Source organism: Lepisma saccharinum, chromosome 25 (assembly GCF_977018435.1).
Source record: "Lepisma saccharinum chromosome 25, izLepSacc3.1, whole genome shotgun sequence".
In the NCBI taxonomy this organism is placed as follows: domain Eukaryota; kingdom Metazoa; phylum Arthropoda; class Insecta; order Zygentoma; family Lepismatidae; genus Lepisma; species Lepisma saccharinum.
In genome coordinates, this window is record NC_139253.1 from 31,410,563 (window position 1) to 31,435,845 (window position 25,283).

Sequence of the window (25,283 nt, forward strand, 5' to 3'; positions counted from 1 at the left end):
TCGCAGGATTTATTTTTCTTTACAGTTCCACAGAAACACACCACACCACATCACCAGACATAGATGTGGAAAATTGACGCATTTTACACCAATTCATTCAGTGTATATCTATGACCTTTTCATGAAATTGTTTTAAAATTATACGGCTGTTTCCTTTGTTTTTCCTCGTTGCATATGTTAACTGAATGTGCATGTGGTATCATTTGGTGCTTTTTTTTTAAGCAAGATTGAATTTTGTTTAATTTCCTTTTCATTTCAATTTTTAACCTGAAATTAACAAATTTAATGGTAATTGTTTACATTTTTACGTCATTTCCCCCATTTTTTAGGACATTGTATAGGTCATATACCTATATTTTTTAGGTCATCAAATTCTTCTACCTAATTATTATACATTTTTACAATGTTCATTAACAATATGAAAGCATCAACAAGTTTTGGGTCTTCCACTGCTTTAAAATATGTAGACTCACTGGTATTTTTTTTATTGCAGGTAGTTTTAGTGTCAGAAAGCAGAAAGAGAGCAAAACTTTCAAGTTTCATTTATGACGTAGTAAAATCGAAGGAAGTCCTGACTCGATACTTCGAGTTATCGATTGCTACACGAAAAGGTCTACGTATTCGGACGGTGGTTGATCACCGTCAGTATTTGATTCGCCATTCACGTATTGCCGACCGAGGAAATCTCCTGGAAACTGGTCTTTTAAATTGGGTGAGGGAGGCGAGCGGAAATTAAAGTGGACGGGGTCTGGCTTCGATAAAGGACGAGGGAGGAACGTCGAGGCCATGCACGATGAAGTCGCTTAAGTCGCTCTTAGGGATCTGAAGTAAGGGCCATTGTTTTGTCTGGAGCTACGCCGTACGGGCGCTTAATATCACGGTAAGAATGAAAACTGAGGAACCCATAAAAAAAAAAATATGGCTAGGATTTTTATGACGTCAAAATCACCAAAATATGTAAAATAAAATATGCTCTTATGACCTAAAATTTTACAAAATATGCACTATAATTTGAAAAATATGCCCTTATAACGACTTTCAAACATCAATATCTAACTTATGCTGAAATATTTTCATATACATACTATTTTAGTTCAATTTATGGGCCCTGGTGAGTTGAAATGCACAATTAATACTTTATAACACCATTAAGCCTTGTTTCCATGATATGAAAAACTCAATATGCTGACCAAGGCAGAAATTTATTTCATTATAAAACATAAACTAAACGTAACGTTTCAACCTTCTAGTAAGGTCTTCTTCAGACTCTGCACCAAGTACAAATGTAACAAGGTACAAAACAGGACGATATATATACACAAACATTACTCCCCTCCATACTATTAGAAAGTTGTTCTGGAACATTCTAGCAGGTGGCTTTCCCTTGTCAGACTTTCAGCTGAAAGTGAATGTGGTTGGACTATTCATCTCACGCCTTTTTTTCTTCATTCTTCTTCCTTCTTCTCTCCTGTTTCTCTCTTGTCCTTTCCACTCTTTCTAACACCTTCTTGCATTCTTTGTTTATCTTCAGTCCCCCATTCCAGTTCATTGTGTCTTCTTCACCTTTCTTCCCTATTTCCTTGGCCACACCACGGAGTCCAACCACATTCACTTTCAGGTGAAAGTCTGACAAGGGAAAGCCACCTGCTAGAATGTTCCAAAACAACTTTCTAATAGTCTGGAGGGGGGTATTTTTGTGTATATATATGGTCCTGTTGTGTACCTTGTTACATTTGTACTTGGTGCAGAGTCTGAAGAAGACCTTGCTAGAAGGTTGAAACGTTACGTTTAGTTTATATTTTATAATAAAATAAATTTCTGCCTTGGTCAGCATATTGAGTTTTTCAATTAATACTTTCTGTAAATTTTCAATTAAAAATGAAAAAGATTTTCCTGCAGTCCAAAAAGAAAAAAGAAAAAGAACCCTCGAGTGAACATGCGAGTAAGAACGAATCCACTTGGAAAATGACTGTATATTTCTTGAAAAAGCGAAACTATGCTGAATATGACCGAAAATCCATCAAAATATGCACGTATAAATGGCCAAATATGCAAAAATATGCCCTTAAAAAGCACCTTAATTTAATTAGTTCCTTCACAATATGAATTTCTATATGTCTAGGGAACACACCACCCTTACAAAAAAAAATATGCTAAGCCATGAAAATCCTAGCTGTACAGTCACAGACACTTCTGGGTTGTAACCATATCATTGGCTTTCAATGGTATCTTTAAATCCCAGAAGTGTTCGTGGGACACTTAGATCCCGAATACTCGCTTTCCTGCAAGGCGTTATGTGTGTTGCCTAACTCTACGGCTCTGGTGGAAGTTGCCGTTGAAAATTCGCTATTAAAATCCACTTATCGCCGTAAAGTTAGGCAACACACATAACGCCTTACAGGGAAGCGAGTATTTCAGGATCTAGCTGTCCCATTTTTATTGCCGCTGACTGTACAAACATAAATATACCACAGTGTTTTTCTATGGCTGATATGATTAATGAATGAATGAAAAATATATTTTACTTCTTGCTTCTGTCACTTTTGCCTTGTTGCGAAGATGATGATGAATGGTGACTAGATGAAATAGATGAAGGCACAACCACACACACACAGAGGCTTATCCTGGATGCAGATTCAGGCGCCAGGGACTCGTTAGTGTGCAAAATGAAGTCTAGGTTGTAGTACGTGCAAGTGAAGTTGGCATTTAAGTGCGTTGAATCACCATTGCAAACTGACTTATGAAGGGTACGGAAGCAATTTTGTCCAGGTCTCTCTCTGTCTGTCTGTGCGTGTGTGTTTAATCCTTAAAAACAACAATATATTGTGTTACTTCTAAACATATTTTTCTGGTTTATCAATATAGTTTGCCTAAACTCACTGCCATGAAAATAGGCGTCTGGGCAGAATTGCGCTGGTGCCACACGTGGGAAAAGCAAAGCGAGAGCGGGACGAAAGTCGCCGGTTCCCGCGCACTGTGTGGCAACGTCAACCGAGCTGCGTTGCCTAGTTGAAGCATCAGACCGACCTCTCTCCGGGGCACTTTCGAGTCCCATTCGATACAGAGCTGGTGACGTGTGAATTGGAAGTTCGTTACAGACACCAGAAATGGAGTCCCGTATCTCCACGTCGTACTTCTCTGAAACCTCCGAACACACAGAGTTGTGCTCCGACGTGGCAACAGCGCGAACTTCTGCCACCCGCCTAATTTCATGGCCGTGCGTATAAATACCTATTATGAATGAACAATAAACGTACAAAGGCAACAAAACTATACTGTGGTCCAAAAGTCACGAACGGATACTATCTAGAGTGCAAACACGTATTATTCGCAAGCGAAATTGGCGTAAAAAGTTGTAGGATGAGAGGAATTACACTGTGTGGTAATAGTTCATCTGTTTTCCGATAGAGACTAGAGAATCCCAATATTGCGGTTACAAGTCAGGATTTCCGATAGAGGTCCGTCCGAATATTGCAGTTAAAGGCATGTTGTGGAAGCTTGTCTTACTAAAGCGTCTGGTTTCCCGCCTTGTGTTTCCCAGGCGACTGTTGTTTTCGCATTGAGTAACTTTTCCCATCAAAGGGGACCCTTGCTTAATTTCTTCTGGCTCTTCCAACTTGAAACATGCTTTCAGAAAATTCATTTCTAATTAAACTTCCCAGTGTCGCGAAAAATACTCTCGCCTAATGTTAGGAAGCCAAGTTATGTGTGATTTTCTTATTGGTAAACTTATGGGCTAACTCGTGTGTTTCAGCCAATCCAATGTTTCTTAAGGTTGTTGTTCCCGTGCGTACGTATGCATGCATGCGTATCGTTTTTGGCAATCATGGGTGGCACATTCAAGACTTCATGTAAGTAACACAGTGGCGGCGATTAGGGGGCATGGAGGAGCAGTTGCCCCTTCATGTTTTGTCACTTTTGCCCCAGCACTGTACCAAACCTTATCAGCAAGGGAAAGTAAACTGTCCCCAGTTTTGTAACCCAATCGCCGACAATGGTACCACATTGTGTTTTTCGATTTCCCTAACCCTAAATCAATAACCCTAAAACAATAATCAAAATGTAAATTATATTGTGCGTTATATAACTTTAGGTTCTTCTGTAATCTTATCTAAGAAATAATTACTTAGGGACATGAAATGTAAAGAGAAGTGGACATTAAAATGCTGTAACATTGCTTTGAAATTGAAAAAAGATAGGGAAACAAATCATATGTATTAAGTTTATAATGCTTCCCATCACAAACCCGTTTATACATTACCGGACTACTTGTTAGTGCAACAATTACGCACCACCTGACAGACGACAATTGCGCCCTATTGCTCACATCACTGAACAATGTTCAATTACACACCACAAGCCAAAGAAGTGCATGGGCAACGCATGCAATACAGGTTGCTGCAGCATTGGCGATTTCTCATTGATTACACATGCCCTGATGTGTGGGCATTGTTTGACAGTTCAGTCAATTAGGACTAGCTAGATTAAGCAGCTAGCAGTATTTCAATCACCTAAGAGAGACGTCGCTCACGCAACTTAATTGACTCAATTTTATCATAAGTTAAAACCTATTCTCTGTTCGTCGTAAGAATGAAGGCAATATAAAGTATATAAAAAAAATACACGTGGCTTCTAAGAAACCCTATTGGTTATTCCAATGGAAGCTGCGCAGAAATCTTGTGCGTAGAAATATAGTGCATGTGATAAAGACATACCGCTTAACATAGCTGCTATATTGAACTTAAGTGACCTTTTCATTATGAACTGTACAGCTACACCGAAATATGTCCGTCTGTCACGATCGTTCCCCAGTTTCCATCCTACACTCGATCAAATGTCCTTCCTTCCGAGGATATCATTTACGAACTTCTACAGTTACAAACAAAATATGTCCATCTGTCACGATCATTCCTAAGTGTCCTTCCTACACTCCTCAAATGTCCTACCTTCTCAGGATGTCAAAATATGTCCATCTGTCACGATCTTCCCCCAGGTTTCTTCCTACATTCAAGGAAATGTAATTTCTTCTCAGGGTATAATTTACGTCATTATTCCATGTTCTGCGAGGTCTTCTTATATGTCTCTCCCTTCATAATTCTTCAACTCTTGTTTCCCATACTTGTCTATATCATATAATTCAAACAGTCTTATTTGTGCTTGCTCATTTCTTATTGAGTTTTTCAAAGTCCACTTTATGTACAGTAAGGCTAATCGGGACTGGACCTACAGTTCAAAGTTCCAACGGGTATCGAACATGGGACCTCTTGTTTACAAAGCGACGAAGTTACGGTTACCATATCGCCATCGGGGAAGCCCTTCTCTAGTATTAATTTTTATTTTATTCTACTTTGGTCATTTTGCGTCGTTTTCTGTCACTTTTGACTAATCGCGAAGATGAGTATGAGTGATGATATGATAAAATTGATGAAGGGAGACTCACAAAGAACATCCACGCCCACCCAGGCCGCGATTCGAACCCGAGACCGCTGGCGTCATAGCGCGCTGTTATAAGTCCTCCGCCACGGCGATGGGCTTGTACGATCAACGTTATTCTGGCTTTCCAATTATTTTTCTTGTATTTCATTGCAACTGTTGGTAAATTTTGTTTTTGCTTTTCTGTATGTTTACAAGATTTGCATGTATAGTAGTTTTCTAATATTAGTTGAATTGTAAACTGACGTTTTAGTTTTCTGGTTTGTTTCCTTCATCCATAAACTCTTCTATTCAAGGAATAATATATATAAGTTCTTTGTATCAAATTCCTAATATTTGTCAAAACAGTGAATTAAAGTTAAAGATAAATCAAAATCCATGCATACCATGGTTTGATTTGATTTGATTATTGTTATTTAGCGTCGCTTTTCTGCTACTTTTGGCTAATCGCGACGATGAGGATGAAATTGATGAAGGGACACTCACAAAGAACACCCATGCCCAGGCGGGGATTCAAAACCGAGATCCCTGGCGTCGTAGCGCGCTGTGCTAACCACTCCGCCACGGAGGTCGGTTATGCATACCATGGAATCTTTTATCGAGCATGTAATAGGTTAAAGAGATACAATTATCAACATTCTAAAACATCTAGAAAGTGATGAGTCCATGTAGAAGACGAGCTGTGTATCTCCTGGACTCGTCCATTCCCACTGTGACAAGATTCGGGTTGCGACAAGTGAGATCCACGATCGATCCCGCACCGTAGAAGGGGTGTCAAGTTACACGAGTGTGTCGGAGAGGCTTGGTAGGTGGAAACAAAGGCAGGATCGTTACACCTTTTCCCTTGCGGTTTCTTGTCCTCTATCTTGCCCTGAATCCGAGATCCCGTGGTAAAGTTTTCCGAGAGTTATATGATCCCATGCAGGAAAATAGCCTCCTATACACACAACACTCAGGGAGAGTCGAGCGTGTATCTAAGCGAATATATGTTGCATGTATGCTGCAATGAACATGTTGAGACAATTCTATATCCTTAGAATCTTCACATTATAGGAACACTATTAATATTTTCTGTCACTGCTTTATATACCTGTGTCATGTACTATAACAAAGAATAAGTATTTACGTATTTCATGTCAAATTATTAATATTTATTTGAATGAATGCTTTAGAAAACATATAAATCTCAAGTATTTTTATAATTTTACATATATTATAAATATATTGTAATTTGAATTATAATATTCTGAAAATTTCCCTCACAGTTAGTGTTCTTAAAGTAGTAAATTTATGTGTTAGTTAATATGAGATGTACTTAGAGTATCATCTGTTATTAACATTTTAAAGCTGTAAAGTCAGTTTTTCAATATTAATAATTTGTTCTCTAATATATGAGTTTCTTTAGTTATTTCTTCAGCACTAACGAACTTAATTTATATGCCTTACTTAATCAAATTGATGCAAGGACTTTTCTTTTCTTAAAACGTCATTCATTAAAAAATATCCACTTCAAACTATTTTTCAATTTGTTAAGAACTTACGAATCAAATAAATATATAAATTTCATATAAATTCATGAGGTTGTGTGACATAAATATTTTAAACCTCCAAGACGCAATGCCTCTTACACAGTACTAAATTACATAAAATCAAATTGCACATCTTACTTACGAAAAATAAAAATAAATTTTACATATGCAATATTCCTTAGACTTATTTACTATTCACAATTTGCACACCATAAATTACAATCTTGCTTATTAATAAGTTATAATATTTACATATGAACAAAAAGCATAGATTTTGCAACACACCTGTATAAATATTATTTTACTAAAAGCAGCATGCTACCAAGCGAAGTGTTTAGCTACATTAGCCGTACAGACCTATTGAATTTCTAACACAACAGTTGTGTAACCAATTTATAATTAACAAGAAATCGCAGCTGAAATAACAAAATACTTATACATGAGACACCCACAGGAGCTTTCAATATAGTCAAATACTGTTTCTGTTACAGAATTTCATCACCTCATACAATCCCCTCTAACTTTGATATACGTACCAGAAGCTATAGATGTCCTTAGCGTTACATCCAAAGAGCAATTAAAGAATTCATTTCTTAATATATTTTTTTTTCAAAAATGCCTGTCTATGAAAGAAAATATAGTTAAGGAGAAGGAAATCTACGTAAAAATCTAGGCTACTCAAGTAAAACCTACGCAAGCAATATCGTGCTACAAACAATATGTTCTGATCCAAAAAATAAAAACGAATACCTTCTTAGAAAATATTGATGTTGTACATCTGCAATGTAGGTTACATAATTAAGTCACAAGTTATATTTAGAAGAAATATTTTCGATTTGTTTAATATAAAAAGAGGACACATATGCTTGACGTATAATGGATGAAAAGTACTGTTTGTATATTAGTGTATAAAACTCAATGTAATTATTATAACAAACTTTCACGTAGAATATATCAATAGTTTTGATATGAGGGTAATACAAAAATGGAGAAAATGCCTGTGTTCATAGATTGATCTAGTTTACATAAGCGTAGTAAAATTGTTTCGAGTGTACATTATAGATTTACAAAATAGATAATTGTATGCACAGATACTATTTTTATGTTCAGAACAATGTGGATTGTAATATCAATTAATGATTTCAAATATCTAATTAAATGTTTCAAACGAATTTAAAGTATTATAAATTGAGCTACTCAATACAACATAGTTTGCTGAATAAAGTTTTGATTTGCATATCTAAATTCAGCCTTCATTATTGTTTGTTCTGCCACACCCGGAATGTAATTTATGTGGATTAATTTGGTTTGGTTTGAGTTGCTGTTTTAAGTCCACTTTATGCACAGTAAGGCTAATCGGGACTGGACCTACAGTTTAAAGTGGAATCCGAACCACTTGTGCCTCCACCGGGTATTGAACCCGGGACCCCTTGATTACAAGGCAATGACGCTACCACTGCGCCATGGAGGAGGCCCTTATGTGGATTAATTAAATATATTGCTTTAAATATATTATCGCTCTCAACTCTTCATGCTATATTTTAATTAAAATGCCATCAGAATTTCCACTGTATAATGATGACTATATTTCAATATATATTGTTACTCGTATATATTTCTACCATATATAAATATTATTATTATATTTTTCATTACTAAATGGGAAGTCAACGGTTACTTTTATTATATATTTTAACATATACCTCCGAAACATAATCATGAAATGTTTCATCCACTTCCTACTGCAAATAGTTATTCTCTTGTTTATTAAATTGGAAGTGAGTGAATAATCAATTAAGTGTATTGTGAAATGTATAGGCACCATGATAATCAGAATTACAGCAATGTTTTCTCGTGCAGGGATTTTTTTTTCATTTTTACAAAGCCACTGTAATGTATGGTTTTGGATACATTTTACGCAAGACTTTAACATGTACAGGTGGTAATAATAAAAATGTGTTTAATTTTGGATCAGAACTTCGAATTTTTAAAAATTGATTTTATAAGAGAGATATTGTTAAGTATAAAAAGTTTGAAGAATGGGAAGAGGCTATTGAAGAAACTTACCTCCATAGCAGCGAGACGTGAATTGCCGTAGTGCAAGGGGGGTCCACGAAGGCCCCCGGAGAGTCTCTGGTTCTATAAAATATAAATATACAATTTCTGCTCTTTTGTATCACTTTACACTATAAAGAAAAGAGTCTTGTTTCTATTACACAATTAATTTTCAATGCTTCCATTAAGTCATATGTTAAGGAAAGAAAGATGGAGAAGTGGAATCATATGTGACACGAGAGAAAGAAGATATTCTATCTAGTGATATCATGGACATATCTCTTTAGATTAAACAATGTACAAATAAAGCACCATATAGCCTAAATGCAAGTATTCCTGTTAATATTTTTCTTACAGTACAACAATTAATACAAAATCATCATCCCTAAGATAAAACACTTACAGTTGAGTTTAAAATTTTGTGTGCACAATGATATCACTACATAGAAATCTGTTAGATTTGCTCCTAATAATTTTAATGTTATTGAAAAATTGTAATTCTCATATGTAAACTCTTCATGCTATTTGTACTTTTGAAATAAATAATAGCTACATACACTTTTAATTTCAAAAATTATTATTATTTTTAGAATTTTTGGAAACAGCAATTGCAAAATATTAAAAATCTTGCTAAATTTAATATGACATTGCATTTTTATCAAAACCAATATTTTTGCATTACAAGAGTCCCAAAACTGAGAAAAATATTTGTACAGACTGTGGTAATATATTTCTCACTTTAGGAATAGTAATGTACTCAGTGCACTATAAATACAAAGTGCTTGTATTGAGAATGTGACATTCAAAACAAGCACACGTGCTCAATTTATAATGATCAGAATTTAAGAACACTAATCATGCCAATTCAATAATTTCAAAAGTACGTGCAATATAGGAAAAAGAGCGTTTCTACAATCAGTTTGCAAAGCAAGAGCAAAAAGTAGTGTTGCAATATTGTAGAGGAAAATAATCATGCGCATTATTAAGCTACAGTGCAGACATTATTGTTCCTATTGTGCCAATGCGTATTTACAGAGTTTGGCTACTAATGTAAATTTCTCCAAGTTTAATTTCAAGTCTCAGAAGTCGCAGTGTATTGACATTAACACCAAGAATATAACAGCACAAGGTGATATGTCAATAAATTATTGTTTTCTTGCCATAATATTTGTCCAGAACTATCTGATTAGGACACAGTAAATTGCATATGAATACATATGATTCATACACATGTAACTTCATTATATCGATGAAAAAAAAGGGACTAAATACAACAGTAAATTTTAACAATATATTTTTCTTTAAAAAAACGACGTGTGGATTAATATAAAGGCGGGCATGTTGTACATTAAATAGCAAATTTCGGTTTTGTATAAACTAAAATTGAATTATTTTATTTTCAGAAAATGGATTTAGCATATTGCAATTTCGTTTTGTGTGAAGTAGGGTTAAAACAAGAAATTGCGAATACTGAAAATAATATGTCACAATCTTAAGAGATTGTGAAAAAAGGTAAATGATTAACAAGGATTATAAAGAAATATTGGCGACAAAAAAACAAGAAATAAGTTCGTTCTTAAGTGCTAGAATTTAAGTATCTTTTAAATTAAGTACGTGTAAAGATACAAAGTGAATTTAAAAATATTTAGTCCCATTTATCACAGGATATTGCCTAATATGGAAAGATAGGTAATCTTATTACGAAAAATACATAACGTATACCTATTTTGATGACGTTTGGTAATTTTTAGATAAGAACATTATTTTGATTAGAGTTAATGAGAGAAATGAGTTTTCTAACATATGAAAATAGTCTGTGAAAACTTGGACGTAAAAAGTAATGAAGACTTCAATGTAATCGCAATGTCAAAAATCGGTGCTAATTCACATAACAAGATGAAATAATAACATTAACCAGCCTTGCGGATAATACAAATGTGATATTACTGTAGTATTTCCATGGAAAAGTAGCGTCAGAAAAAATCAGGAAATAAATCAACCTTATTAAAATATATATAGGAAGCAATCGTAGACCTGCCAATCACTACATTTGTGGATCTTATTTTTCTAAGCAACCTTATATCTGTGAATATATTTATATCATTTTGTATAAAAAGACGCGTCTGAAATCTTGCACTTTCATTAAAAACCATCGTTCAAATTTAAATTATATTAATTCTTTTGCAATTATAATTACTATATTAATTTCATCTGTTTCGTAGTTTTTGAGTAGGAAAGTAGTTCTTTATTTCTCATACGCATTCACAATATTTTAAATTCAACAGTGCAACAGGTTGCTGACGTCAGTTTTGATTCCTAATTATTCCTGTTTTCCTTTATACTGCAGGAAATTTCATACTGACAGAGTGTGCTTAAAAATGTATTTCTCTTTAATATATCAACTTGAATGTAGTGCTATTCAACAAAAGGCCACATCTTCTTCATTATTTTGAAAACCCGCATAAAAGAAAGAAATTCAGCTTCTATTGTTGAAAACAAGAAGGGCGAAAACGACTGTTTCTACACGAATCCAATGTACGTAAATTTTAGATTGACATAATCGCAAAACGTTCACAATAAGCATTGTTAAAATATAAGAGGATAGCTCCGTGACTAATATTGATTACTTGCTGAAAGCTACACAAAGGAACATCGTTAAGCAGACAAAGGGAAGACAAAAGAGGCGGGGAAAAAACCCGCGGTTGCTTTAACGGAAGTTTACCTAACGAGGCCGCTCAATGGCGTAGCATGATGTGTACAAGGTGATTAAGTGTCCTAGAACAAAGGATCGCCTTCCAGGTAGAACTGACGGAACAGGGAAGGATTTGGGCTTTTGTGAAAAGTGGCTGAGATGAATCCCCCGGCCGCTCTGCATTAACAAAGAGGGGAGGCCTGAATTTTTCAAAAAGGAGAAGCGGGGAGACAGACCGGTGCGGACTTTCCACAGAGGAGATTTCAGCATTCTCTTCTTGGGTTGAAATATTCGTTACTTTTCATGAAATTTCCTCTTTCGCAAGGATTTGCTGAAGATGGTAAAACATTGAGTTCAGAGGCGGATTAAAGGTAAGGGCCAATGGAGAACGAGATGTATAAGACTAACAATTAGCCTAGAACCCTCATGGTTTGCAATGCAAGCCTCCTAAAATAAAGAATGTAAATTTAAAATAAGTAATCTAAACTTAAAATAAGTTATCTATTAACATATATTATACATAACATATAAAGCAAGTTAAGGTCACCTAAAATTAAGTGATCTTTCCTGAGAGTCTAAAATTAAAACAAGTCGTTTTTTAACATAAAAAACCAGTTGTGGTCGCCTAAAATTAAGTGATCTTTACCGAGAGACTAAACTTAAAATAAGTCATGTAAAGTTGTTGCCTAAAATTAAATTATCACCCTTGAGAGTCTAAAGGCAAAATAAGACGTCTATCGACACAAAAACAACTGGCGATCGCCTAAAATTAAGTGATCACCTCTGAGAGTCTAAGCTGAGAATAAGTTATCTATTAACAAAAGGGAAATGCTAATCGTCTAAGAATTAAGCGTCCTCCCTCTCCCAGACAGGTTTCAAACTTACAACAAATTGTTTCTTAATATGATGAATTTCCTCACAACGTTTAAAGCTTACAATAAATTGCCAATTAATATAAGAGTAAATTGCGGTCACCCCTCCCTAAAATATCTAATACTAACAATAACGGAGACAATTTTTTTAAAAAAAAAATCGGAGCTTAATGCCTGTTTGGATACGAGGGTTGTTGAATAAGTTCGCGCATCATGCGAATGTATTCTGACTACTTCAGCACTCTCATATTACAATCAAGGGCCTCTTGGTTCAGATTCCCTGTAGGGGCATAACTCAGAGGATACAATAGCCCACTTTAAACTATGCACCAATATCGATTAGCCTAATAAGTAAAGTTAGGATTTTATTTCCTAGGTACATACAAAAACCAGTTCATACATTTTTTTAAAAGTACAAAGTGATGGAAGAGTAAGACCCATGACACCTTCTTACCTAGGAAACTGTCAAACAAATATACTTAATGACTGCCACAAACCCTATTGGAGGATGAAAAAGTTACAACTTGATAACATCAAACATTCAGAATATAATTAAGCTACCAATCGGCATTGTACGTAGTGATGACTTGCAATCTAATCGACGAAATGGATTCTCTATAGATACACTATGTCAACTGTGTAGAATTTACATACGAGTGCTTTGAATATGTACTGTCTAAAGTTATATATCATTAGCATCAAATAACAGTAAATATTATATAATAGGGATGTTTGCTCCATGTAGTACACCACAGATACTGCATTGTGGCAGGTCAACGAGGCACAGAAAGTATAATTTCTTCTGATTATTTTTTATCTTGTCTATGTGTGTTTGTCATTGCTTCTTCATCCATTTCATCTGATTTCTATTCATCCTCATCGTCGCGGTTAGCCAAAGTAAAAGAGAAGCGACGCAAAATAAAACTAAAAATACAACAATGAAAGGTATCCCTTGTGGACTGTACCGTGGAATGAAGGCACATGGAGGTGTTGAGTTATGGGCTCACACATTCTCGATCTCTGCCATAGCGGAGATCATCAGCACCATGCTCTTGACGTCTTTGCCCTTTTCTCACTAATTGATTAGAGGCTGAGTGAATCCTGGAGCAGCTAAATGCAGCCCACCTGAGATCATCCGCTTCCCCTTATCGACGGAACCACAGACACCACGGCCAATACAGAAATGAATACATTTTCCAATATTATAATATGAACATACATTCATGTATATAAAGGGTGTCTCAGAAATATTTTTGATTTTGAATCCGCCCTCTGGGGCAATTCGCACATTACGGAGAAATGAGATAGATCGCAAACGCTTGGCAACGTTGTTCATATTAGTTGCCATGGAGCGCTTTACTGGCAGCAACGTGCTTTTTGTGTTCGTGCGTTTTATAAAAATAATGATTATTTTATTAAATATTGGGTGAGAAAGTTTGAAAACATTGGAAGCACTATAACGAGTAAACCGCCGGGACGTCCAAGCTTATCAAGATCAAACAGAATTGAAGCAAAGCATTACAGATGAAATCAATGCTATTCCTCGTGTTAATGTTTAAGCTTTCTTTTGGTAATAAATTTATCTTTATACCAAAAATTTAAGTATTTATTTTAATAGTTTTAAAACCGAAAATATTTCTGAGACACCCCTTATATTCAAGATTTTCTCAACTTTGTATCTATTTACATCCCGTTACTCACACCAATATGATATATATATATATATATATATATATAATGTTTTCGATATATACATGTATATATATATATATATATATATATATATATATATAATATTTCGAAAAGTAAAAAGGTTGAAGAACACGCTCCAAGCCGGCCAACTGAGACACAAAAGCGCCAAAAACAGAATCTCAACCATTATTTTCCTTCTTGCGTGAGCCAAAGAGCTTGTTGATCCAAAAATCTTGCTTCAATCACAAGTGAATAATGACGCTAGGCATCATTTGTCATTCCTTCGCCTGACATCGTCATATTGTTCTCAGGTATTCTTTGTTGCTCCATTCACAAAAGGGCGTGGCACGTCTTGCATGTCTTCTTGCTACTGCGATTGTGATGGTCTAAAACTTGCTTGTTGACAAGGTACTAGCGTCAACACAAGATCGGTTTACATATAAAGCCAATTTAAAATAACGGCATTTGAAAGCATCACTATTGTTTAAGTGTAGCCTACTTATACAGAAAGTATGCAATTCTAATGAGCTTATCCCTTAAATATATGCTTCCATTTTTGCAAATATTTCTCCTGCTAAGTGCTAACTGAAAACTTCATAAATTATTGAATGATAAACAGCAATCAGGTGATACCGTTATCATAATGTCATCTTGAAACGTGCAACATGGGTCTGATATTACTAAATATGCATAATGTAATATGAAGTGGTTTCAGATAATTATTACAGTGGATAATTATTATAATTTGCAGGTCTAATGAAAATTCTTGTAATAGCGTAACTGAAGTAGAGGCTCAGCAGTAAATACGAGGGGTGTCCAAAAAGAAGATGAACTCTTGAAACAGCGTTCTAATGCGACCAATATGCGTTACTTCTGTAGTAGCGTCATATGTTGGGGTTCTTTAACATTATTTTTTATTTCTTGAATCACGCAAAATTATTTTGCTTTCAATCTACAGCTTTTGAATGAATGTGAGGATATGTTTTTGCTTGCATCGAATTTTTAAAATAAGGAAAATGTAGGTTCCTTAAGTATGTATGCATGATTTTTTTTGTTGCAAATTTGAAAACTTTTATAGAAACGGTTCAAATTTAACAAACATATGAGGAGTACTGTATGAGCGTTTGTAATCGGGCAGAAGAAGCGTTTTTAAGACTAATAAAATTTGGATGGTCTCTTGTTGAGAAAACATGTACTGCGTTGCGGGAAAATCGTCAGTTGCCTGTCCATGAAACAGTTGACAAGTAAGAATGAATGAATGAAAAACTGAATTTGCGAAAGTTGCTATGAAGTGTGCCACGGCTGCTGCACAACGGCAATGCCCCAGCGCATAGGTTGGAATCCACTCTGAGAATTCCCAATTTCAGCCGATAGAACAAAGTTTAAAAAATCGTTACTGGATCTATAGGAAATTACTAAAAAAAAGCTAAGAGCGATGTATTTATTTTGAAGAGAAACGCCTTGAAGGGATTACATACGTAAACAATTGAACCTTTATTTAAAGAAATTAAGTTTCGATTTCTTTCTGGACAGGCCTCGTATATGGTGTTTAGGTCATTATAAAAGTGAGAAGTGTATTTACACCTGCCTCTAGGAGGCCGTATAAGAAAAAAAAATATTGAACTTGTGAGTTCGATTTGTCATTTAGCGTCGATTTTCTTCCACTTTGGCTACTCGCGACAATGAGTGATGATATGATGAAATTGATGAAGGGACATTCACGAAGATGAATGCCCGGACCGGGAATCGAACTCGGGACTCCTGGCATTTTAGCACGTTGTGTTAACCACCTTCACACTACTTTGATATTTTAATAGGTAATGTCGTTATTGCGTGTCACTGACTTTAGTATGAAAATTATCACATCTCTTATGTACATGTACTTGAAATTTGTCTCGCCCCCCCCCCCCGATGGCGTAGAGGCAACGTCGTCGCCTTGTAATCAAGAGGTCCTGGGTTTGATATCCGTTGGAGGTACATAGTGGTTCGGATTCCACTTTAAACTGTAGGTCCAGTCCCGATTAGCCTTACTGTGCATAAAGTGGACTTAAAACACGAACTCAATCAATCAATCAGTCAAATTTGTTTCCATTATGGTGTCTTTCATACAAAGAATTATGAATGAAATGATCAAAGCATTTGTATAGTTGATGCATATTTGTTTACTTTCTATTTCGCATATTTACATCTCAGCTTCCAAGGGCTGTACGCCACAAATATTACTAGAAAGCGAATATAAAACCTTTCCCCTCTCTCTATCCACGATCCATTTGCCTAACAGGAAGTGAAAGCAAAAATGAAATTGGAAGAAGGCAAGGTACCTGAAAGAACCCAACTTTTTAAAACGCAATTGATTTTCTTCCCTCCATTATCGTTTTCCATATCTTCCAGGCGTTTTTCTGAATAACAACCTCCAACCACTTCCGGCCCCTCTCACAACATATGAGTGCTTTCATCCGAGCGGCAACATTAAATGGGAAAAAATCTCGTCCAAGGGCTCAATGAACCAGAACAGTTTCTTGGAGTTTCTTATTTTATTCTTGAAAATTCCCAGTAAGAGAGAAGGTAAGAAATGGGATCCGAGATATATGAAAGTCATTACTCTTAGTTTCTATGGTGAGAAATTATATGGAAGAGAAAATATAAGGTTTATTCTTTATCTGTCTAATGATGTATGCATTTGGTTGACAGTTTTTTTTGGAATGTCAATGTTCTGTGTAATTTATAAATTGCGTATGTGCATATTGATGGATACATGTTCCATTCCTACAGTTATATATATATATATATATATATATATATATATATATATATATACATATTACTTTATTATCTTATGTATTTATGGGGGTGTATGACTTTGTTGATTGATTGATTTGGTGTCTTAAGTCCACTTTATGCACAGTAAGGCTTATGTGCCTCCACCGGGTAGCGAACCCGGGACCCCTTGATCACAAGGCGACGACGCTACCACTACGCCATTCGGGAGGCCCTGTGTGTATGACTTTATGTACTCGTATATGGTTATATGTTCTTTATTTGAATAGAAAAGTATACAGGTGTAATTGGAGATTTTTCTTTGTAGGAGGCAAGCAAATAAATAAAAACTTTAACATTTGCAAGTTACACATGAATGATATGTATTATTTTCCTCTTACGTCGCAATTATTGATCACAGGTATCATCGCAACGAAGAATATGAAAGATAAAGTGGATTTTCACCGAAAAGATAATAACTATAAATCTGAGACTGGCACACTTGGTTTATTATTAACATTTAATGAATACAAAAATGGACATTTTGGACGGCTGAGGTTTGAGCATTAAGATAAATTATGAAGACTGATCCACAAAACTCAATTTACACATGGGAATCCTTGTATAAAATGAACGAACGGAACAACATTCAAATTCTCTATCCCTGTAGAAAACAATATTCAATAAAACATTATGAAGAAAAATAATGAATATCCACAAGTTGCTAAAATGTCAGTCTAGAAGGAGACATCTTGAGATGGTATAATAAATGTGTTCACTAGGTAATGAAGCCTAAACTTACACATAATCATGATCTGCTTATCATGGCAGGTAAAGGGCCTTGCAATTAATGTTGCAACGTTGGATATCCAAGAAATATTACATTACATTTTATTTTTAACATGAGAAAAAACCGTGTGTCCTAGAATTCATGCAGTAGATGGAATAGTGAATGATATACTACAAGAATGAGATGGACCCAGTGCCGGATCTATAAGCCGAAAACCGCGGCAGTGCGCGGTGGGGGGGGGGGGAGACAAGTAAGCCTTCAGGGGGCCCTCAGTTATTGACATAGTAGAGGGTTCTTATATGCGTTTGTAAATTTAGACGTCGTTACTCAGGGGTACAGAAACGAATGCAATATATATAGGTGCTTATAGCACCGTACCATGAAGGCATAATTAGCGTATGTGTGGGTAGGGCCCCAAATACTTTCGATGTCGGCCATCATGGAGGGGATGTGATCAGCACCATTCTGCGGCTGCCTTTACCCCCTCCCAGGGACTATTTGATTTGAGCCTGGGTGGGTCCTAGAGCTGCTTTACGCGGGGGCAAAGCCGGTAAAATTTCGACCTTACATCAGCCACCCCGGGTCTCCATACATATATCACATGACTCCCTTCCCATTTAAAAATTTTGGGTTCAATTCAATATGCCGGTCACCAATATGGCAGACGTTCGCTTGAAACACACCAATGTGTTTCCCGCTAAGCCTAACCTGTTTCTGTCATGACCAATTGTGTACCCAGCCTAACTCTTTTACCTTTTATAGGGGGTGTTAATGTACTTTGGAATCGCCCTGTAGGCCCTTATATAACTCTGTCAACATGATATCAAGAATTACACAAACACACACACACACATATGTATATAATGAATGTGCGTGTGTGTGTAAATGTAGGTAGGTAGAGGGGGCCCTTGGGTAATATTTTGCGGGGAGGCCCAAGATTTGTAGATCCGGCGGCACTGGATGGAACTGTACTTAATATGAGAAGATGAATAATTTCTTAGGCTGCATGGTCGAACCCGTTTCTTCTGTTATGAACCAGAGTCTAAAACAAGAAGGTACGTAAAGGCATGAAGTAAAGATTGCAAGCATGACATGACTTTCCACCCAACTTTAAAGTGAAACATGATCAGGAAGAAGCAATATCGCCACTCATGTATGAGAAAAATGCTTGAGAAATCTCATGCCATGCCTGTGGTTTGTGCTATAACTAGATGGATTATTCTGAATGCTGATGCCTGCCTGTCACATCTTGAGGACATGCAATGATCCTAGAAATAATTTGAACTCAGAGTGTTTCCCGATTACATCCACATCCAAGTCAGAAGACCAGTTGGCAATGCAAAATAGAAGTTTAATCGAATCATGTATCAATCGTATATTGCACCTAAAGTACAGATTAAAACTAATTCCAGCTAGATTGAATCCTTTAACATTCATCTATCAAACTAACACATAAAAGTTCTTCATTACATTTAAGTTATTTATTCTACACAAAAAAATATTATGATGTCATCAACACATCTATCATGTGGCAGATTTAAGATAGCCAGTGAGCATAACTTTAGGTCACCCCATTCACCCCATGGAATAGAAGAAAAATATTTATAAATCCAAGTGCAAAAATATTAACAACATTTCAATCAGAAAATTTGCAGGTCAAACTTGTTTTAACAAAACAAAATTGACCATCATTTTAAATCTTCCAAAAACGCTGTGTGCACATACTAATTTATTGCATTTTGTCCATGTCCTTCAAAATTTTATTTTCATTGTAGATTTTAATCAGATAACTCGGAGCACATTCAGAGCAAAGAACCAAGATGATAATAGAGCTAGGAGTTTCTTTTAAATCATTTGTTTATTCATAAATCTGCTCATCCGTTTCACGTTTAGTAATCATTTCCCATCAAACAATGGAACAAAACACAATGGCATTTCGCTAGTGGATCATCTCTCCACATTGGGCTCATCAACATTCATTATGCAACAGTGTAAAACACCACAGTCATCATTATTTGTCATATATGACATTTTGCTATTAATAGGAAGCATATTTGCCAAGAGGACAGAGGTTGATATGTTGTTTTTCTCTCGTTAGGGAGTATCGATCATTAGTGGATTTGAAGGTTTTTGTTTTGTTCGAGCGATGCTGTGGGTTTTGATGACAGAGAGATATGCTTGGTGAAAAAAAATGAAAACCTGACAAAGTGACAGTAAAGATACGAGACAAAAGTTCCCATTGTCAATCATAGGAGAAAAACCGTACAACGTTTCATTGAAATCTGGTAAATGTCATTCCATTGGGCACGTTCCTGGAAAACACGTTTTTCTTGCCTTTGTGACATGTACCGGGTGGCCGCAATCAAAGTTGCCCTTCTCAGAGCCCTCTGGCGCTGAAACTTGGTATAGAGGCTATGGAGACCATGTGGAAACGAATGCTGATGAAAAAGAATTACTTCCAATTTTCACCACCAGGTGCAAATGTGGCGTTTGGAATTAAATTTCCCCTACTCAAAGCCATCTGGAGCCCGTTCGAAGTAACAGATTGAGGTGAAACTTGTTATAGAGGCTATGGAGACCATGTTGAAACGAATGCCGATAAAAAAGAATTAGGCTACTTCCAATTTTCACCACCAGGTGCAAATGTGGCGCTTGGAATTAAATTCCCCCTACTCAGAGCCCTCTGGGGCCCGTTCGAAGCAACGGATTGCGCTGAAACTTGGTATGGAGGCTATGGAGACCATGGGGAAACGAATGCTGATGAAAAAAAAAAATAGTTCCAATTTTCACCACTAGGTGCAAATGTGGTGCTTGAAATTAAATTCCCCCTGTCGGAAGCAACAGATTGAGGTGAAACTTGGTATAGAGGCTATTGACACCATGGGGATGCGAATGCTGACAAACCAGTTCAATTTTTTACCGCCAGGTTCAAATGTGGCGCTCAAGTAACAAATGTATGTCGGCACAGCAGTGTTCAATTTGCGCTCTGTCAACGTGAATGACCATTTGGAAGTGTAAGACAGTGAGGTCAATGGTCCCACGAAGCATTTCCCAGGATGTTGATCGCTGTGTACCAGATTTCAGCTCCACATGTTCACCTGGTTGTGAAAATTAGAACTATTTTTTTCGTCAGCATTACCTTCCCCTCTGTCTGCATAGCCTGTGCGCCAAGTTTCAGTGCAATCCATTGCTTTGAATGGGCTCCAGAATGCTCTTAGTATGGCAACTTTATTTGCGGTGCGAACAATCCAAGGTTCTCATCAATATGAGAACAGCTACTTGAAAGCAATAGTGATAGACTCCGGCATGGAATGTCTGAAAACAGGAACAGCGAAACTCGATGCGCTGACCAAGGTTCACCCAATCTAAAGTTAGTTGGAAGGCCCTTATCCTGCAAGGGCTGTTGTGATATTGCATTTAAATTGTATTCCTATACTTCAAGTTATTTGTTTATAAGAATTCACTCGTAGTTCAATGGCGAGCGCTCTCGCTTTGGTGCTAGCTGTACTGGGTTCGTTTCCCCTTATTGACACTGCATTATGAGGACAATTGGGAGCAATAGTACTGGACTCCTTTCTTGAAAGCCATATACCCAAAAATAGCCTCTTGGTACGCTTGACTCTCAAAAAGCCACTAAGATCACATTTTTGTTAGTATTATTACAATTCTAGCCAGTTTTTCAATATGGCTGTTCTATTATCTGTAGTTCCCATTGAAGGGAACGGGAAACAATTCCTCCAAAAAATTAAAATAACTCAATATCAGAATACACGTACTCCTTATTGTCTTAAACGGAAGAATACACTCGCGGGGTCATTTCCAGTAGCTCGTGATGGATTTGGCTGTATATAAGAGCGGCAATATTTGAGTGAAACTTTGGCAGAAAGATCTGCTTTTGCCGATAATTGGACATCTGGACAACTCGTTCCAATATCTGTGACAATCCATTCACCCATCCTAACAAATATTGTGGATGAAAGTGAGTGTCATCCTTCTCATTAACATCGTAAGAAGCAAGATGATAATGATTAGGGGCAAGTTTTTAAATTTTACTGTGTTTGCAAGAAAAGTATTTACATCTTTTGATCTCTCTTTGAGAAATGACATAATGCTACAGAGAAGATATAAATATTAATTGGATGTAATTTTATTTCTTTTAATTTCTGTCGTCTAGCGTTGCATTTCTGTAACATTTGGCTAACGGCAATGACACTCACAAAAAAGAAAACACATGTTCATGCTGGGATTCGAACCCGGAGTCCCTGGCGTCTTAGTGCCCTAAAAAATGATTGTATACGTATCTTAAAGTTTTGATAAACCAACAACAGATCGTCAAAAAATTAAGCCATACTTGGTAGCTCGTCGTGTATTTTCAAATGCGTGAAGTAACTCAAAGTTTGAGTTTGGAGACTTCTGTGCTAGATCAAATCCTGGAATCAGCCATTTTAGCAAGTTTTCTTGCATTTTTTACCCCGTACGTTTCCACTAAATACCAATGTTATTTTTAACCTTAATTTCATTCGTCAGTCTTTTACCCTATTATGGATAATCTAATGCATAAAATATGGCAGGAATTCAAGTGACTTGATTTATATTTGTAGAATCAGTAGAATATTTTTCGCATTTCTTAAACTTAGATAGATCAAGGTACCAACGTCTAGTAAAGTTTATTTCAAGTCCAGTTTATATTCAGATAGGCTAATAGAAAATGAATCTACAATTTTAAGTGGTATCTGAACATTGTGCCACACCGGGATTTGAATCCCGGATTCTTTTATCACAAGATAACAGCATTAGTAACTAAACTATCAGGAAGGTGCTGCTTTCTATCCAATGAATGTCTAAGCGCTACAATGAAAATGGCCAAAGTACAGAGACAACTGCAGCATTTTCTTCTAATACAGTAATTTATATAGTGTTGATATGTGGCATAAATCTTTATTGAAACACAGGAAAGTTCCAAATTGCTCTTGAATATTGCAATGGGATTTGGGGAATCACATTTCATACATAAGTATTAAATGTTGAAAGTGTGCATCCTTCATTAAACTACGTACACAATGTGTACTCTATTGGTTGATGTTCTTAGGTGCCCATTTTGATCACCTCATTAGCTTTGATTTCCTGTGTGTATTTTTCCGTGTGCTATTTGATTCCCTTCTCTCTTTTAGAAAAAAAAGAAAACGAAATAGGAAAATTACAGAATGAAACTCCTGGGAGGTCAAAGATTACCAGAAATTATGCATCATCCAAGAAGCTAGTGATGAGCTCCATTGGCACACACACACAACTAAACACATTATTAGGGAAAACATTACCGATTCCTACTATATAGTTTCTCTAGTGTGGCAAGTTGCAAGCAGTGCACAAATTTTGCAAAAAAAAAAAAAAAAATACAGTAAAACCTCATTAATCCGGACTAATGGGGGGAAAAGTTGACCGGTTTAATGCAAGTCTAGATTAACTGAAATAACCTAAAAGAACAGTAGAAAGTGCATTAAAACTCCGTTTATAGCAACAAACACGTTTTTTATGGTGTATTTAAAGAACAGCCTAAATACACTATACAGTACAGTACAAAGTCTGCGGGAAACAGAATATCATCAGTTGCTTTACAGCTTCAATGGACATGGCGAAAACAGTAGTTTTTATGATCATTGAATGTTACATTTAAACATTAGTCTGATAGTAAAATTCCATTAAAAGGGGTGGGGGTGGGGGTGGGGGAGTTGATCGATATTGCTACGGGCGTTCTCAATCTATTGTCAAGTACGATTACGAGGGTGTGGGTAGAGACAAAGTGTTATGTCACATCACACAACCTAACAATATTGTTAATGTCAAAAGAACGTTAATGCTTTTGTCTATGTGAAAACGCCATGTGAATATTGTATTTCTGTCAGGTATAGAGGCCCTTATTCAAAAGGGATAATGGGAGGAAAATATTTTTAAGAGAGAATTTTCAAAGCAAAATGCAGCCTTTGATATAACAAACCCCAGGCCAAGAGAAATACTTCAAACAATTTGTGACTACAGTGCAATTATTGCTAAATGGATTAGGGCAAAAATGGATGACTTTCGGGAAAACAACTGTGTGCAATTTAGTCTCTCTAAACCACGAAGCGAACCTGAAACAAACATCACATTAATTCCACCGTTGAAAATACAAAAAAATATCGAGTGTGATTATTCATCAGTGCATTAATATGTATAATTGTAGCTACACTAATATAGCTGGACAGTATTTTCTTGGGATCCTTCCGCATAAGATTACATGATTTTAATTGAAAGTTTCTTGGTTTTGATTTTTGTCTTTTTATTTAGCGTATGTTTTCTGCCACTTTGGCTAATTGCCACGATGAGGAGTGATGATTTGATGAAGTTAATGAAGGGACAATCGCTAAGAACACCCATGCTCAGACCAGGATTCAAACTCGGAACCTCTGCCATCGTAGCGCGCGGCGATAACAACTCTGCCACGGAGATCGGCAGATATTATGTTATGATATTAAAAATATTCCATGAATAAATTTAGGTCGGTTAACACAGTATTTGCTCAATGAATATCACAACTACCCCCCCTCCTCCCGGTCCAATGGGCAAGAATGTGTGGGAAATACTAATTAAATTTTAGTAGGCATCTATGATAATATTTTGAATTTGAATTTAAAATTTTGGGTGCGTCAGCACTTAGGCTATTTTGCACCCGTCACCTTATACGGGGTTCAGCCCCTTACCATAACTAAAATATCATAACTGTAATGTTGTGTCGTAACTAAAATATTAAAATATTCTGACCGGTTAAAAGCTGAGACTGTAAAGAGGCACTCAGCACACATAAGGACAAACACACGACAACACACAGAATTACACTGGCCATAGGGCCAGTCGCCAGTTCCTCGTTAGTCTGTAAAGAGCAGTCCACGGTGTACTACGTGGAAGCACAACCCCTTTCACCCCTATGATAATATGCCAATGAAACTGAAGAATACTAGCAACTTCCTTCAATTTCGCTTGATTTTAGCTCAATTTGAAAGGAACAGCGTCTTCAAGAGAGGCCAATGACATACGTGGACGAAAGGAGGATTTTTTCCCAGGGAGAGACAAGAACATCAGTCACAATCCAATACCTAACATTCGGAGCTCAATGTGATGACATGACATAATATAACACTGCAAAAGATAGTATTTTCCGTTGAACATAGATTTCGAAAAAGGGGTGCTGAAGAGGGTGCGGAAGAAAATTAACGGGTGCGCATGCACCCCTTCGCACCCCCATGGCACTGTTCCTGGCCGTAACTTCACCATATCACTGGATGAATGCTGTTTTATCGTATCTCCAATGTAGTGAGTTGATGACATTATCGTGATATTTACATGTTAATGCGTCACGTTCCGAAGCGACGAATCTGGATACAAAGTGGTGTGAATTATCAACATTAATAAATTGTTAGTGAAAATCA

The 25,283-nt window shown here is 36.3% G+C and overlaps 1 protein-coding gene across 3 annotated transcripts in view; it reads right to left on the reverse strand.

The window, feature by feature from the left end:
- The window catches only part of LOC145978632 (uncharacterized), a 495,167-nt gene that overhangs the window by 83,473 nt on the left and 386,411 nt on the right, over nt 1-25,283 (reverse strand). For 2 of the 3 annotated variants that reach the window (XM_083111381.1, XM_083111382.1), the window contains one exon: nt 9,030-9,101. The exons of the other annotated variant lie outside the window; for it this stretch is intronic. In XM_083111381.1, the coding sequence (XP_082967507.1) occupies nt 9,030-9,101 (72 nt within the window). The remainder of the gene's footprint in view (nt 1-9,029; nt 9,102-25,283) is intronic. 3 annotated transcript variants of the gene reach the window in all.